Below are 16,198 nucleotides of genomic sequence, written 5' to 3'. Positions count from 1 at the left end.
CAGTACAAATCATTAAGGACAGAGGTCCTACATGGGGAGCAAGTGCATAGTGACTCATGTTGTTGATTTAACAATTGACACTCTTATTTATGATGTCAGTGATCACTGAGGCTCTTGCCATATGCTGCCAAGGCTATGGAAGCCTCTTGAGTTTGCCAACTCTGATCTTATGTAGACAAGGCCATATTCAAAGTGGAAGTTCTCTCCTCCCTTCAGAGAAAGGTACCTCCTTCTTTGATGGCCCATTCTTTCCACTGGGATCTCACTCGCAGAGATATTTCATTTAGGTAATTTTTTTTTTCCACAGTGTCTTGACTTTCCATGCCTTAGATACTCTCATGGCTTTTTAGCTGGATCTGAATGAGCTGGCCCAATCTGAGGTAAGGAGCCCAGAGCCCAGTCTGGGTCTACCATTTGAGTACAAGGACTCACATACTTGAGCATCACCCCAGGCCTCTCAGGATGCACATTAGCAGGAAACTGAATCCAAACCAGAGCCTGGACTCCAACCTGATACTCCTGTGTGGACTGCATGTGCCCTAAGCAGTGTCTTCATTGTTGAATCCTGTTTATGTGTTTTGTCTTAACAAATTTTATCTTACCATGTTTGCTATTGCCATACCAAATTATGTCAGAATAACTACTTAGAACCTATTGTTATTTTCACCTTACAAAAACAAGTCAGAATATTCTAGATCTCAAAGAAAGCATCTGGGGGCCGGTGCTGTCGCGCAGCGGGTTGATGCCCTGCCTTGAAGCACCAGCATCCCATATGGGCTCCGGTTCAAGACCCGGCTGCTCCATTTCTGATCCTGCTCTCTGATATGGTCTGGGAAAGCAGTGGAAGATGGCCCAAGTCCTTGGGTCCCTGTGCCTATGCGGGAGACCTGGAAGAAGCTCCTGGCTCCTGGCTTCGGATCAGTGCAACTCTGGTCCTTGCGGCCAATTGGGGAATGAACCATCAGATGGAAGACCTCTCTCTCTCTCTCTCGCTCGCTCGCTCGCTCTGCCTCTCCTCTCTCTGTGTAACTCTGACTTTCAAATAAATAAATCTTTTAAAAAAAGAAAAATAAAGCATCTGGTCCACCTATATCCATTTGACAATAAATATTGAGAAGTGGTTTTGTATAATTCTTTGGTCCAAATTACATATTATTGCCCCAGATTCCCTACATTCATCATAAGTTGGATGACTTTTTTCTTCTTTTGTGAAAATATAAATAACATGACTATAATTTATTGTTTTCAAATATATGTGGCATAGAATCCTCTTTTTAGAGTCCCTGTAGGAAATAATGCTAAAATATGTATTAACCTGTTCTTATCCAAACAAAATCATGTTCCTTATTGAAACTTCTCAAATGGTATCAAGAAGTTAAAGTTAAGGGCTATAAGTGTACATGATTTCTGTTCCAAGAAGTTATAAAGGGCTTCTAGTATAATTCTCTTTTCAAAAAGAATTTGGGTGTTAGTAAAACCTATGCAAACTGCCAACATCAAAGAGTATTGGGGGTAGATGTTCCAATTTGTTCTGATACTACTATGAAAGGAATCTATGAGCAGAAGGCTAAAACAAATTTTGTAATTCATAAATTATGTTCAGTGCCACTGTAAATGGATTTTTATATTCAAAGTTACAGTGGGCTGGTGTTGTGGAATAGCAGGTTAAGTTGCCACGGCCAGCGATGCTGTCATCCCAAATCTGAGTGTCATTTCAAGTCTCATCTGCACTGCTTCCCATCCTGCTCCCTGATAATGTGCCTGGGAAAGCAGTGGAAGATTGTGCAACTGCTGGGATCCCTGCTACCCATGTAGTAGACCTGCATGGAATGCCAGGCTCCTGGCCTTAGCTCAGCCTGGGTCTTTGTGGCCATATGGGAACTGAACCATCAGATGGAATATCTTCCTCCCTCCCTCCCTCCCTCTCTCTCTCTGTCACTCTACCTTTCAAATAAAATATATATAAAAAAACATGATTATTTTTAAGATTCATTGTTATCAAACTTCTGCCTGTCATATGGCTGACACACATCAGCCCCTTGAGAGAGAAAAACACTCTAATGAAGTAAAGCAAAGAAATGAGAATTAATATGGTCCTTCTTGCATGCCATGCTGGAATTCCAGCTTCTAGGAGGGTGACATGTTTCCCTTATGCTGACATCCAGGAGTATGTTTCCTCTCTTGGGCATAAGAAAATCTAAAGTGACAGAGGTGACACTACTGTATACTGAAGCAGGTGCACATGGACCAAAACATGTTCACCTGACCTTAATCCAATACAGTGCTCCACTGTGGACTCGTGAATAAATCATCTTTGCTTTCTAGGCTTAGACCACGAAGGTCAGGGAAACTGGCCTTTTATCTACACGAACTAATCCACTGGCACATTTCCATCAGGAGAGACCAAACTGGATCTAAAGTATAGTCTTTACATATTTTCTACACTTCCACCTAGGCCAAGAAGAACATTTGGGCTACAAGGCTCCTTCAGTAAAGAGAAATGGGATGATAGCATGTGCAGCTAGTGATGCTGCCCCAGCACTTCCGAGGAGATTAGAGCCACATGTGCTCATGATGGGTCTGCCATGGTGCCAAGGATCCTAAAGAGTATAGAAATCCCAGCCATGCCTGATGCATAAAAGACAAGGAGGCAGCACATTTCAGAGTGCATGCTCTGCAATCACAAAGCCTGGGGTCAGAGCCATCTGGGAGACCACCCTGTGTGTGACCTAAAGGACAGTGTGAGGACTGTGTTCAACCTCGTTGGTAGATAACAGGGAGGAGAGCCTGCTTGCCAGCAACAGCTGTCAGGGGTGACAGCACCAAGTCAGGTCAGGGCACCACATCCCCTCCCAGGAGACCCTGAAGCCAAGCCTGTTGATGCTGGCAGCCAGGGTGGCCATGGTGAAGGTGCACCTGTGTCCTGTGGGTGCTGAACAGGACACTTGGATGAGTCTGGTGGGATCTGTGGTGCTCCCAGGCTGTTTTCAGCTGGTTCTTCCCTTGGTGGCTAGGGGAGGGAGTCTGCAACATGTGGCCAGTAGGGGCTTGGGGTGGGCCCTGGGAAAATCAGAGAGAAGTCCGTGGAGGCCAAGCCCAGGTTGAAGCCCAGGCTCTGCAGGGGCCCTTGTAGCACCAAACGCCAGCAGCCAGCAGCAGGACGGCCACAGGTGCTACAAAGTCATGATGGGCCTAGAGCCAAGCCTGGTGTTTTGCCTTTTGGTGCCTTCTGTTGCGTCCCCACCCCCACCCCTGGGCTGCTGTTGCGCCCCTCCCTTTTGTGCCACGCCCCCTCATTGTCACCTCTGATGTGGCTTCACAGGCACTTATCTCAGCATTTGCACACGAGGTCATCCACGGACTGGACATGGAGGAGAGCATCTCCTCCACAGGGCATCCATCAGACCCGGGAGCGTGTCTTTCACGATGGGAAATTGTTTTAGAAAATGTCACTGCAGCTCCTGCTGCGTGGCACCTGAGGCCCAGGATGCCGTGGCTCTGGGAGAGGATGATTCTGTAGCTCCTCTGCACGAGCCTGCGCCTATGCCTACGCCTGCGCCTGCGCCCGCTCCCGAGCCTGAGCCCCAGCCCCAGCCCGAGCTCGAGGCCACACCCGACTCTGTCCTCTACCACGACCTCTCCGAGGATCCAGATCCCCTGGGACCAGTGCAACAATTCCTAGCCCGATTGTTCCCGGAGTACTTCTCTAAGAAGCCAGTCCGCAAAATGCGGAAGTTCCAGCGGCTACGAAACAGGCGCGTCGGGGTGACTCTGCCCCCCCCCGTGGCCAACAAGAGGTTCCGGGTATTCAAGCCTCCCTTGCCACCTGCTGAGGCTGAGAAACCGCTGCAAGAAGGGGTGAACAATAAGAAGGAGGAAGAGAAAAGTGGTGCCCCTTGCCCAGGAGATGAGCTAGCCAGATCCCTGGAGACAGAAGGCGGTCTCCTTCCCCCAGAGAGCACTCCTGGGACTCTTAGGGGACACTACCAGCCCAGCCATTCTTTGGACACTGTGAGTGAAGAGACCCAGGGTGTACCTGAGTGCGGTCATGGTGGTGCTAGTGGTGAAGACTCTGCACAACATCCACACTCTCTTGCAGGGCAGAGTGACACTGAGGACCCTGCCAGTGAGCATCTGAAGGAAGGGGAGAAAGAAGAGGAAGAGGAGGAATTGGAGGAGATCACCCTCCTAGACCCAAGTGAGGAAGCATCCAGGCCCCTGCAGGCCCAGGAAGACCTCCTTCCCACAGCAGGCAGGCCTTTGGAGGGGCATCTCCGTCCCTGCCATTGGGTGGATTCCCCCATGGAGGAGGCCCAGGGCAACATTGGCAATGAAAAACCTGAATCAAGTTGTGTCCTGCTGTTTGGGCCCAGTAATGTTGAGGGTGAGGCCACCCAGTGAAGGAGACCAGCAGCCAGGGGAAGGGAAGGAAAAAGAAGAGAAGCAGATCAGATCTCTTCCTAGGAACAAACCAGCTGGACCCCTGGAGACCAGGAAGACCTCCTTCCCATGCAGGTGCCTCTGGCCTTTGGAAGGAAAACCTGCAGCCTTGCTACTCCATGGACAGCCAGAGAGAGGAGGCCCAGTGTCGTCCAGGAAGTGGCCGCCCCAGTGACTATGAGGGGCCCAGAATAAGTCGTCAACACCTTCCTGAGCCCACAGAGACTGAAGAATCGAAGGGAAATGGCAGAGCAAGAGGAGAAAACCGGCCCCTCTCCCTTTGAAGAAAAACCGTCTAGACTGCTGGCTGCCCAGGGAGACTGTGCTCCCTCCCTGGCATAGCAGGCCTGGCTGGGCCTATCCAGGAAAGCCTCCAGGTCTGCAGTGCAGTGCCTGCTGGTGCTATGGCCACACAGCCTCACTGCAGGGACCCTGCCTCAGGCACAGCCCCTTCTGCAGCTGGTAGTGCTCCCAGAACCAGCTGTAGGCTGTCCCTCGCTCCCCTAAAAGGGAATGCCAGGAGCCCCACTCTCGAGGCCTATGGACAGAAGGCCAGACCATGCAGGCAGCAAACTTCACAGATGGTCCATTTGACAATAGCACTGTGACACCTACCTCTGCTGGTCTTCAGTTGAGCCTGGGGCCCACAAGGATGCCTCTTACTCTGTCACTTCTGACACCTGCAGGACTCCTCTCCTGTGTCACTCATGTGAGTTGCCCCTGCCTCCCAAATAGAATTCCATTGCTGTTGAGGGGGAGAAGGCACTGTACACTAAGGCCATGGAGGGTAAAATAGAGGCCTTGGGATGGTAAATTAAACTGCCCTTTCAGTTTTCCCTCCCCTCCCCTTCTCTCTCTCTTTCTCTCTCTCTCATATTTGCTTATCTATTTGAAAATCAGAGTTACTGAGAAAGAAAGAGGCAGAGATATCTTCCATATGCTTGTTGTTGCCACAGATGGCTACAACAACCAGCACTCGGCCAGGCTGAGTCCAGGAGCCAGGAGCTTCATCCAGGTCCCCCACATGAGTGTAGAGGCCCAAACACTTGGGCTATCTTTTACTGCTTTCCTCAGGCACACTAGTAGGGATCTGGATCAGAAGTACAGCAGCTGGGACTTGAACCAATGCCCATATGAGATGCCAGCATCACGGGTGGTGACTTTATCTGTTGTGACACAACGCCAGCCCCTGTCCACCAGTGGCAGAGAGTGTAGACTCCCCGTCCCTGCCCACATAGATGTGGCAGGTCCCGAGTGTTGCTACCACTGCTTGGCTTGGAAGAACTGCCTGCCTCACTCCAAGCTTATCTGTCTCTCTGCCTTCCCCCCCACTACATTTTCCTAAGGTAACAGCACACATAACTCCCAAGTCTGCTCCTCTGTCTCTGCTGACCCTCTTCCTCCCTTTAGTTCTAGTCCCAATGTAGGGGTTGCATCTTCATCCATACTTGCAACCCCCATTTCTGATCCCATGCTCCACCTTCTCTTTCAAGTGGTTCCAGGATCCGGTGAAAAGAGATAAGGCACCAGCTCACTTAGACTAAGGGTTCCCACCACAATTTTTGACCATCCCTTTAGCCCAGAAACTGCTCTTCATTCCAACCTTAAGAACCCTGAATAACTAGAACAAAGAGACTCTCGTCAATGCTTCTGAATGTATAGGCCATCCCACAATGTCTCCTGCAGTCCCCTCCACCCCAACAGGCAGTGCCTCTGCAACGTCGCTGTCCAAGCCTGTGGGGGCATCACTAATTTGAAGGATGTTGTCCTCCTTCCAAGTCTGTTATCTTCCATCCTCCCTCAGTGTCCAAGGAGACCTGCCTCCCATTCTCCATGGTGCTTGCTGGTGCTGGGAACACACCACCATTCATAGCATTGCCTTAGTCAAGTCGCTTCCTGCTGGTTTGCCTGCATGGTCAGCCCAGCAACTAACTGTAATACCAATCATCCCTATAATCCAGGAGCTCCTACTCTGCTGACACATGGGGTCACATTGTGAGAGCTCTTTTGGAGGGAGACCAATGATCTAAGCGTGAGCAGTTGAACTAACTTCTCCTGCTGCTCAGCCACCTAGAGCCTGCCTGATGCTATCAGGTATGTGGGTTTGATGTGGTCATGTTCTGCATCTGTGATACTAGACAAAAACTGACTGGCTCACCCTATCAGGACAGAGACTTTTTTTGGCTTTGTAGTTGCCACCAGACTTCCCAGCACTGTGGACCGTACCTCATTGTTTGGCAACTTCCTCTAGAGCCAGTAATGTCTTTGGAGCCAGCAGTCCCTCTGGATGGTGGGAGTTTAGGTTTTCTGTCTCCCTTCCAGCCCCCACCCCCACCCCCCATTCCAATTCCAGTGCTTAGGAACAGGGACAGTTAGCACCAATCCTGTCCATGCTTTGGGTCCATAACTTTGGAGCCACCTGGCCAGAGCATGGCTGTTGCAAGGGGAGGGGCCAGCAACATTGCTATGTGTGGACTCACTTCCAGTGCTCCTCACATTCCAGGCATCTGTGGCCCACCTGCCCTACACACACATACACACACACACACACCATACTTTGTAGTGAATGGCACCCATGTCTATGCCCTTGTGCTTGCTTCCTACCAGTACAACTGGGATTTATCTATATAGCAGATACCTACACTTTGAAGACCCATGACTTTGGTGAAACAAAATCTGTTAGGAGACCTGTGCTCTGTGTGTTCTGTGGGTATAGTCAGCAGCTGCTGGAGTACTCCCCTGCGCTTGGCTTCATAGTAACTACCAAAGCATTCCTTTTTTCCCTATCATTCCCTTTAAAACTTATCCTGCACTCTTCTTAGAGAAGCCAGAGGCCCCAAAGCTTATTTTATGTGTGCGATGTGCATGTGTGTATGTTGTAAGTGTGTGTATGCTGGAAGGCATGGGGCAGGCGAGCCTAATGAGCACTGCAGTAGATATGAAGGCCCCCGTGTGGACTGTATGGGAGCTCTGTGTAGATCATCGGCTGCACCCTCCCTGACTTCACGTGGTCGCCTGAGGACCCAACTCTGCACAGCGTCTTCACTGTTAGAGTCTGGAGGACTCACTCACCCTGCTGCCCACCAGCACTCCCTGTTCCTTGGACTTTCCCAGCCCTGTTATCAGTAAAACTGTGTTCTTGTCCTGCTTCTGCTCCTGTTTCTTTGCTTTGTGACTCACCTGTGGATTAAGAGTCCACATGGGCAGTGGTGATGTATCAGGCCAGGCCGTGCCAGTTTGCAGTGAGAATAGCATGAGCAAGTAGCTGTCTGTTATGATTGCACAGGCTGACTCCAGAAGTCTCTGTGTTTGAATGTCAAGAAGGAGGAGCCAGGCATAAGTGAGTCCCAGAGGGGGAACGACCAGGGGCCCCCCTCTGCTCCTCCTCACCTCTTCCCTCTGTGCTTCTCTCCCAGCACCGTGACATCACTGAAGGCTAGGTTCTCTCTGTCCTGTGTTAAGATACTGTGCTTATAATTTTAGTGGTTTATAAAACTGCTCAAATGTAGGTACATTTTTCTTTATACTAAAGCCAGACATGCTCATGCATTCCTGATTCTCCCAGAGCAGATGGGCTTGGTATTTAGCTCCATGTATCTAATGTGACCAAGAAAGGAAGAGCTCATGTCTGCTTTGTCATTACTGTAAAATTAAATTTAAATTTGCCACCTGCGCAACTTGCTTGGTATGAAAATAGAGCCAAAAATCTCCCATGATTGAGCAATATTCTATGAAATACAATATTCTGTTCTGTTTAATTAGGAACCCAGGCACATCTCCTTGAACTCTTCCTCTTGCACTTTCACCATGTTTTGACCACAGGGAAATAAAAGATATGATTCTCTGTCCTGTAAAACTGTACAGGTCTTGGCAAGATTGAAATTGGGGCACTGAGTATTAACAGATATCTGGCATAGGATGAAAACTGAGGTACACACCAGGTACAGAAAGGGGTAGTACCTGAAGATGATTCTCTGGAATGAGTCTAACCAGTAACTGAAGGGGTTTGCAGGTTGCAGTTCCCAAATAGGATGCATGATTTTTTTTTTACTTAAAGATTCTACCCTACCAAACAGCGCTAAAATATAAACATTTGAGCTTAATTGCATTGAATTCTACCTGTTCATGTAAGTCAACAAAATATTTCCTGTATCATTTAAGTTATCATTTGTTTATCTTGACTTTTCACTTCTCCTTCATTCTGTCCAAACACAAAACAGAGAAATATGTAAAAGGTCTAAAAATGAAAGAAACTGATTTCATTCACCATGAAATTCAGAACCAAAAAACTTCTTTGTAGCTGAAAGTGTTCAGAGAAACTATTTTCATTTTATAGGTGAAAGTTCTGGGAGGATAAGACTGAAGAACTCCTAATTACCCAACTGTCCGTTTTAGTTTAAGTAAGTATAATTACATATTATGGGAATTATTCTGAGTGAAAGAGAGAGGCAGACTTTCTGAACACCTCCATGACCATAATGCTGCTATGATGATCTCAACTATCTTACTGGCAGAGACACCTACTTTTCCATCACTAATATTAGCAGAGAATAGTACTTAATATCGTCTTTACTTTGTGTGGCTAAATCTCTACTTCCCTTCATTAAAGTGGACAACATGTAATTGGGTCTGCAGTGTGTGAATTGTTGGATGCTGAATGACTCTTGTAGGTTACCAGGATCCTATTAATAAGTTGTAGGTTTCTAGGGAGGATCTGCTCAAAAACTTTGAGTCTAATTTTACACCCTTAACTAAATGATGATGTACTTTGAGGAAATGAGGTCGTCTGTCAAATAAGGATACTGATACTTTATCTATCTCAAGGGCTTTTGTGAAGCATTAAATAAATCAATAAGCAGACATTTATATGCATGTGTATGTTTTCAATATTTGTATTTACTTAAATAGAATTCTAAAGAATGTACAGTAAAACTGTTTGTGATGTATCTTCCTTAACCAGTTCTGAGCTCCTCTCTTAAGCTGACTTAAATGAACAAACACATATATGTATTAGGTGTGTGAAAACTCCAATACTGCTTCTCATAGAACCTTGTTCAAAACCTCCCACCTCCCCCTTTTCATCAGTCCTTAAATCAATAAACTTGAGGATGCATGGGTTTTTGTACACATTTATTGAATCAGCAAAATTTATCAACCTCCACCAAATGCCAGCTACTGTTCTTCTGTTTGCTTTACAGGTTATATTTAGGTAATAGATCAATGACAGAACAAGTAGTAAAAAATAAGTGATTAAATTAACCAGCACATCAAGGAGGTGCTACAGAAAACTTCATCCCTGTTTCCATCACCTCCCTTTCTGATCTCCCCCAAATCCCAAGACTTACCCATTCCTCTCTGAATCCCTCCTCCTACAGATGAGAATCTCTGCATCATTCAAGCCTGGAAAGGAGGAGAAAAAGGAATCAAAGGGTCGATCAATTATTTGGGAAGCTCTTGTCATGTGACCGGGCACACACATGTCAGAGTTGTGGAGCTTGTAGACTCTCTGGACTGCAGAGGTCATGGGCACCCTTGACCGTGGAGGTTACTATGGCTGCAGACATTGAGGTCACCTTCACCATGGACAGAGGAGGTCGCAGACTGAAGAGATCGCAACTCCTCTGACCCAGAGGGCACACTCATTCCAGACCAAGAGTGTCCCAGTCAGTACAGACAATGGTCACGTCCCTCAGACCAGAGAGGTCGATGGCTCCAGTGTGTGATGTTCATATCCCTCAGTTGGAGGAGATCACATTGCCACAGACTAAAGTGTTTGAAGCACCGCAAATTGTGCTGGCCGCAATGCTGCCCACTGCGGTGGTCGCATCACTGCATATTGTGGTTGGTGCATTGATGCAGATTGTGGCCTCACATTGCTGCAAATTGTGGTGGCCTTGCAGCAGATAGTTATGCATTGCTGCAAACTGTCGTTGCAATGATCAGATTGTCATGTTGCATTGCTGCAAACTGGTGGTTGCTGTGCAGCAGATTTTTGGGGTGCATTGCTGCATGTTGTAGGGGTTGCATCACTGCACGTTGTGGAGGTCGTCATCCCTACAGTGATTGGTTGCTGAGTCTATTGGAAGCCACTTCAGGTGGAATTGTCTCCTCATTTCAACTTCAGATCTCTCTCTTCTGATACCTCTCTCCTTTAGGACACTTGGAACAGTCTCAGTCTGGATACCTGGAACAGAACCCTACACTGCTGTGCTTGAAATGTTCTTCATGATGTTGTCTACCTTAGGCAGAACTATCCCATTTTACAATTCAAAATGGACTCACTTTGGACAATCTTTCAAGAAATTTATCTGTTAATATTCAGGTCTTAATTTTATTTTATATTTTTCATTTTTATTGAATTTTATGAGTTTCCATTGCAACTAATTACTTTTAGTTTTAAATTTAACTTCTTAGTTTTTATTTTGTTAAAAGTTTTAAGTAATGGTTTTTAATTTTTTTTTTACAAATAAAATATTTTTATTTGTTTATCAAAGACTCTAAGAAATGATATAACAAGGTTAACAGAGTTGATGTCAAGACACAAATTGGTTTGAAAAGCTATGGATGGATGATTCGCTTTGTTTTACTCAATCACCCCTTGGTTACTGCAGATGGTATCTCTGGTACACTCCCAACTGAAGCTGATGTGTCCCGGTCAGAGAATAACAGTTCCCTTCTATTAGTTGTCATTATCTTTCTTTTTTTTCTTTTTCTTCTTTTTCTCTGGACTAGGAACTGCGGTGCTGGTGCATGGCTCTTCCTCAGAAACGGGTTCTTCCTTAATGTGCTTCTTTTTATCCTTTTTCTTCTTCTTCTTCACAGGTGTTTCCTCTTCTACCACTAATACTTTGTCTTCCTCCTCCTCCTCCTCTTCTTCAACTTTAATTTTAATCTTGGCTTTTTTTGCTTTCTTTTCAGTAATTTCATCCGCATTATCTACTTGTTCTATTTTGCGCTTTTTAGAACAGGTTGGAAGTGTAGAATCACCAGAAGGATCATAAGTCTTCACTTCACTTTTGTGTTCATATTTTTCTGCTTTTGCTAATGCCTTCCCTGTTCCACTTATTTTTCTTATCCCTCTATCTTCCAGAGATCTCAACCTGGCCTCTAGCTTGGCTCTATTTTCAACTCCCATCGCAGAACTGGAGTCCTCACCAAAAGCATCATAACGTATAGCCAAAACAGTTTTGGCTGCCAGCATTCGAGAAATCTTCCCTTTGTGTTTAGGACTTGTCTGACCCACAAGAGAGGCATGATAAATGAGACCGTACTTCGGGGTATCCCGTCTTGACTTGAGGGCTCTGAAGAGTGCCTTTTCTGCTCCAAGAATCTGAACTGTAGAAGCTGCATGCTTGGCTAAATTCAAAAGAGAACTTGCATGAGCAATAAGCCGTGTTCCAACTAATTCCCCGACCATGACTGTAACGTTAGGTGCAATGGCCATCATGCGATTCTGTAGATATTCATAGAGCTGGGTTCTATATTCAGAGATTTCAATCACCTGGGTGCAAAGATGCAGAATGTTGCAAATATCTTCTTCTGAAACTTCTGTTCCCATAGATATTTCTGCAGCTGCTTTCACTTCTGCTTCAACTTCTTCTGGCAGTAGTTCGGAGAGTGTGGCAGAGGCATAGTTCTTCCTGTCGCCAACTTTCTGTAGACACTTGAAGTATGTCAAGTTATCTGAAATAATTTTTCCTAGTTCAGGGAAGTGCCAGCCATATCACTCTCTACATCGCATAATGTAGTTGTTCAGTTCTTTATCCAAGTCATCTAACAAGGAAATAGCCTGAACAATCATTGTGTCCACTTTATCAGCACTAAATTTCAGTCTAGATCGAGATAGGCTGTGGGCCAATCCAAGACACATAGCTGCCATTTCACGTGGCTCTACCCCAGGGATTAATCCATCCATCTGTGAGCGGATTCCTCTCATAAGCTCATTAACAACAGGGCTGTGAATACAGCTGAGATTCAACTTTTCCTTTATGACCCCTCCTAGTTTAGCATCAGCTACAGCCAGAGGTTCGTGAGCTTCTTTTACTATTTTCTTCAGAACTTTCTTCAGCTGCTTATTGATTTTGCCCTCCATCAGAGCTGTGAATGCTGCTAATGCTTCAGCTGTATCCTGAAATTTCTCAAAATGTTTTAGCTTTACTCTGTCATTGGGGTATCAGGGCAGTTACATATTTTTCATGAAATGACCAGGTTTTCCAAATGTTGGGCTACTAATGCTTGAAGAAGCATAAAGTTGCAGGCTTTGAGGGTAAATTTTGTTTGCTTTCTCTGGAGTTTCAAATTCTTTCCATAAACTGTCAACCTCCTGAAGTTTCTTCTCATTTAGAACCTTAAAGATGGCGTAGCCGACCGATGTTTCAAACAGCACCAACATGGTGAAGCCGGGTCAGGGGGCCGCACGGCCCGCCACGGGCTTTACAGCAATGCACGAGGACCAACGCGCGTCCCCCAAAAAGCGCGCTAGGCCGCGGCTGGCAAAGCACGAAGCCGCACATCTCCCGCAGAATCACACCGCGTGACGCGGAGGTTCCACGCTGTGCTGCATGTGGAACGCAGGAACTCGCTTCTCCTTCTCCAAGGATTCTGGGAGAGTATGGTTTTTAATTTTAATCATATTTTATCTTAACTTTAATTTTAAGATTTCATTTCATTTGTTTCAAATTTTATTTTTAAATTTTTAAATTTTTAAATTTTTGATTTACTTTTAAAATTTTGTTCTTTTAAAGAAGAGCCATCTCATGTATTTAATTTTATTAGTTTCATTGTAATTCATAACTTTTAGTTTTTATTTTATTTTTAAATTTTAATTTCAGATTTAGTTTTTAATTTTAAATTTAATTTTTAGTTTTTAGCCTGTGGAAAATATTGTTTTTAATTTTAATCATATTTTATCTTTAGCTTTTAAAATTTCATTTAATTTGTTTCAAATTTTTATTTTTAATTTTATTTTATTAGTTTCATAGTTTAAAGCTTGTTTATTTAAAGAAAACCCATTGCATGTATTTTATTTGTATATTTTTCATTTTTCTTTAATTTTTGTAATGACATACTTCAATAAAATTTATAATCTGTTCATTTTCATTTAATTCTTAAATTTTTTAAAAAGATTTATTTAATTATTTGAAAAGCAGAGTTGCAGAAGGTAGAAGTGGAGAGAGAGAGGGAGAGAACGGTGGGCGGGGGTGTGGGGGACCTGAAGCCTTGCCACTTTAGGCCTCACCTTTCTGGGACTGTTTGAGGATGCATGGGTTTTTGTACACTTTTTTTTTTTTTATTTAGTGAATATAAATTTCCAAAGTACAGCTCATGGATTACAAAGGCTTCCCCCACCACAACTCCCCCCCCCCCCGCAACCCTCCCCCCTCCCACTTGCTCTCCCCTTCCATTCCCATCAAGATTCATTTTCAATTCTCTTTATATATAGAAATTCAGTTTAGTATATATATATAGATTTCAACAGTTTGTCCTCCCATAGCAACACAAAGTGAAAAAATACTGTTGGAGTACTAGTTATAGCATTAAATAATAGTGTACATCACATTAATGACCAAGATTCTGCAAGATATTTTTTTTAAAAAAGATTGATTATTTTTCTATGTAATTTCCAATTTAAAATCAATAGTTTTTTTTTTCATTTTCAATTATCTTTATATACAGAAGATCGCTTCAGTATATACTAAGCAAAGTTTTCATCAGTTTGCACCCACACATAACCACAAAGTGTAAAAATACTGTTTCAGTACTAGCTATGTCATTACTTCACCTTTGGCAACCTATTAAGCACAGGTCCCACATGGGACGCAAGTACACAGTGACTCCTGATGTTGATTTAACAATTTAACACTCTTGTTTATGGCATCAGTAATCTCCCTAGGCTCTAGCCATGAGTTGCTGAGGCTATGGAAGCCTTCAGGGTTCGCCGACTTCGATCCCATTCCGACAAGGCCATAGTCAAAGTGGAAGTTCTCTCATCCCTCCAGAGAAAGTCACCTCCTACCTTGATGGCCCCGTTCTTTCCACTGGGATCACACTCGCTAAGATCCTTCATTAGGTCTTCTTCTTCATCTTTTTTTTTTTTTTTTCCCCCCAGCGTGTCTTGGCTTTCCATGCCTAAAATACTCTCATAGGCTCTTGAGCCAGATCCGAATGCCTTAAGGGCTGATTCTGAGGCCAGAGTGCTATTTAGGACATCTGTCATTATGAGTCTGCTTTGTATCCTGCTTCCCATGTTGGATCCTTCTCTCCACCCCCCTTTTTTTTTATCATTTAGTATTAGCAGGCATTAATCTTGTTTGTGTGATTCCTTTGACTCTTAGGCCTATCAGTGTGATCAGTTGTGAACTGAGATTGATCACCTGGGCTGGTGAGATGGCATTGGTACATGCCACCTTGATGGGATTGTATTGGAATCCCCTGAAACTTTTCTAACTTCATCATTTGGGGCAAATCCAATTGAGCATGTCGCCTATTTTTGACAGGCAGAGTGGATAGAGGGAGAGACAGAGAGGAAGGTCTTCCTTTGCCATTGGTTCACCCTCCAATGGCCGCTGCAGCCAGGCATCGCGCTGATCTGAAGCCAGGAGCCAGGTGCTTCTCCTGGTCTCCCATGCAGGTGCAGGGCCCAAGGACTTGGACCATCCTCCACTGCCTTCCCGGGCCACAGCAGAGAGCTGGCCTGGAAGAGGGGCAACTGGGATAGACTCCGGCGCCCCAACCGGGACTAGAACCCGGTGTGCCGGCGCCGCAAGGCAGAGGATTAGCCTGTTGAGCCACGGCGCCGGCCTTTTGTACACATTTTTTCAATCAGCAAAATGTACCAACCTCCACCAAATGCCAGCTCCTGTTCTTCTGTATGCTTTATAGGTTATATTTGGGTAATAGATCAATGACAGAACAGGTAAATGTTCCAAGAAATGATTAAATTAACTAGCGCATCAGGGAGGTGCTACAGAAAACTAGACACCAGGGACTGGAGTTCAGGTGCTGGAAGGTGAGGGAGGTCGCCATTTGACAGTGATCACCAGGGCGGTGCTGTTGCACAGTAGGCTAAGCCTCTGACAGTGATTTGAGTCCTGGCTGCTCTTCTGATCCAGCTCACTGCTATGGCCTGAGAAAGCAGAGGATGGCTCCAATCCTTGATCCCCTGGACCTGCCTGGGAGACTTGGAAGAAGCTTCTGGCTTGGAGATACAGAAAGGTCTCCGCTCCCCAACTGGCCGCTACGGCCAGAGCACCGATCTGAAGCCAGGAGCCAGGTGCTTCTGGTCTCCCATGCGGGTGCAGGGACCCAAGCACTTGGGCCATCCTCCACTGCCTTCCCAGGCAGAGAGCTGGAATGGAAGAGGAGCAGCCGGGACTAGAACCCATGCAGGATGCCGGCACCGCAGGTGGAGGATTCATCTACTGCGCCGCAGCACCGGCCCTTCACTGACACTTGTAGGGGAATTTTTTTACTTTGAAGCCGCCAACAAGGAACCGGCAGCTGTACTCAAACTGCTCCTAACAGCTTTCACCGGAGCCTCGTATTAAGAAGAGGAAGGCGGTGCGTGCATTTGCGTCAGGCGTGGAAGTTGATTGGTCAGCTGAAGAAGGGGCGGGCCCTGGCTGCGCAGGCGCGGATCTTCAACCTGCCTCTTGAGGCGCACACGGAGGTCTTAGCGCCTTCGGTGGCTGGAGATCTTGGCCTTAAAGGTCGTTAAGTTGACAGAGCGGTCGGTAGCTTACATTAGTGTTTGCTGTCC

General features: G+C 45.7%; 1 protein-coding gene and 1 long non-coding RNA gene across 3 annotated transcripts in view; one reads left to right on the top strand and one right to left on the bottom strand.

The window, feature by feature from the left end:
* Nucleotides 1-10,102, top strand: part of LOC133771316 (uncharacterized) — a 123,832-nt gene extending 113,730 nt beyond the window's left edge. For both annotated transcript variants that reach the window (XR_009867560.1, XR_009867559.1), the window contains 2 exons: nucleotides 8,777-8,840; nucleotides 9,816-10,102. This is a non-coding gene — a long non-coding RNA (uncharacterized LOC133771316). The remainder of the gene's footprint in view (nucleotides 1-8,776; nucleotides 8,841-9,815) is intronic.
* An 874-nt stretch (nucleotides 10,103-10,976) lies between these two features.
* Nucleotides 10,977-12,938, bottom strand: LOC133771931 (nucleolar protein 58-like). Its single transcript, XM_062208354.1, is given in 2 exon segments — nucleotides 10,977-12,601; nucleotides 12,713-12,938. Coding segments are annotated over 2 exon segments (1,602 nt in total). The 5' UTR covers nucleotides 12,833-12,938; the 3' UTR covers nucleotides 10,977-11,119.
* Nucleotides 12,939-16,198: the final 3,260 nt, after the last annotated feature.

Source organism: Lepus europaeus, chromosome 12, assembly GCF_033115175.1.
Source record: "Lepus europaeus isolate LE1 chromosome 12, mLepTim1.pri, whole genome shotgun sequence".
Lineage (NCBI taxonomy): Eukaryota > Metazoa > Chordata > Mammalia > Lagomorpha > Leporidae > Lepus > Lepus europaeus.
The sequence above is the reverse complement of the archived record's forward strand: the minus strand, read 5'-3'. Positions and strand labels throughout refer to the sequence as shown.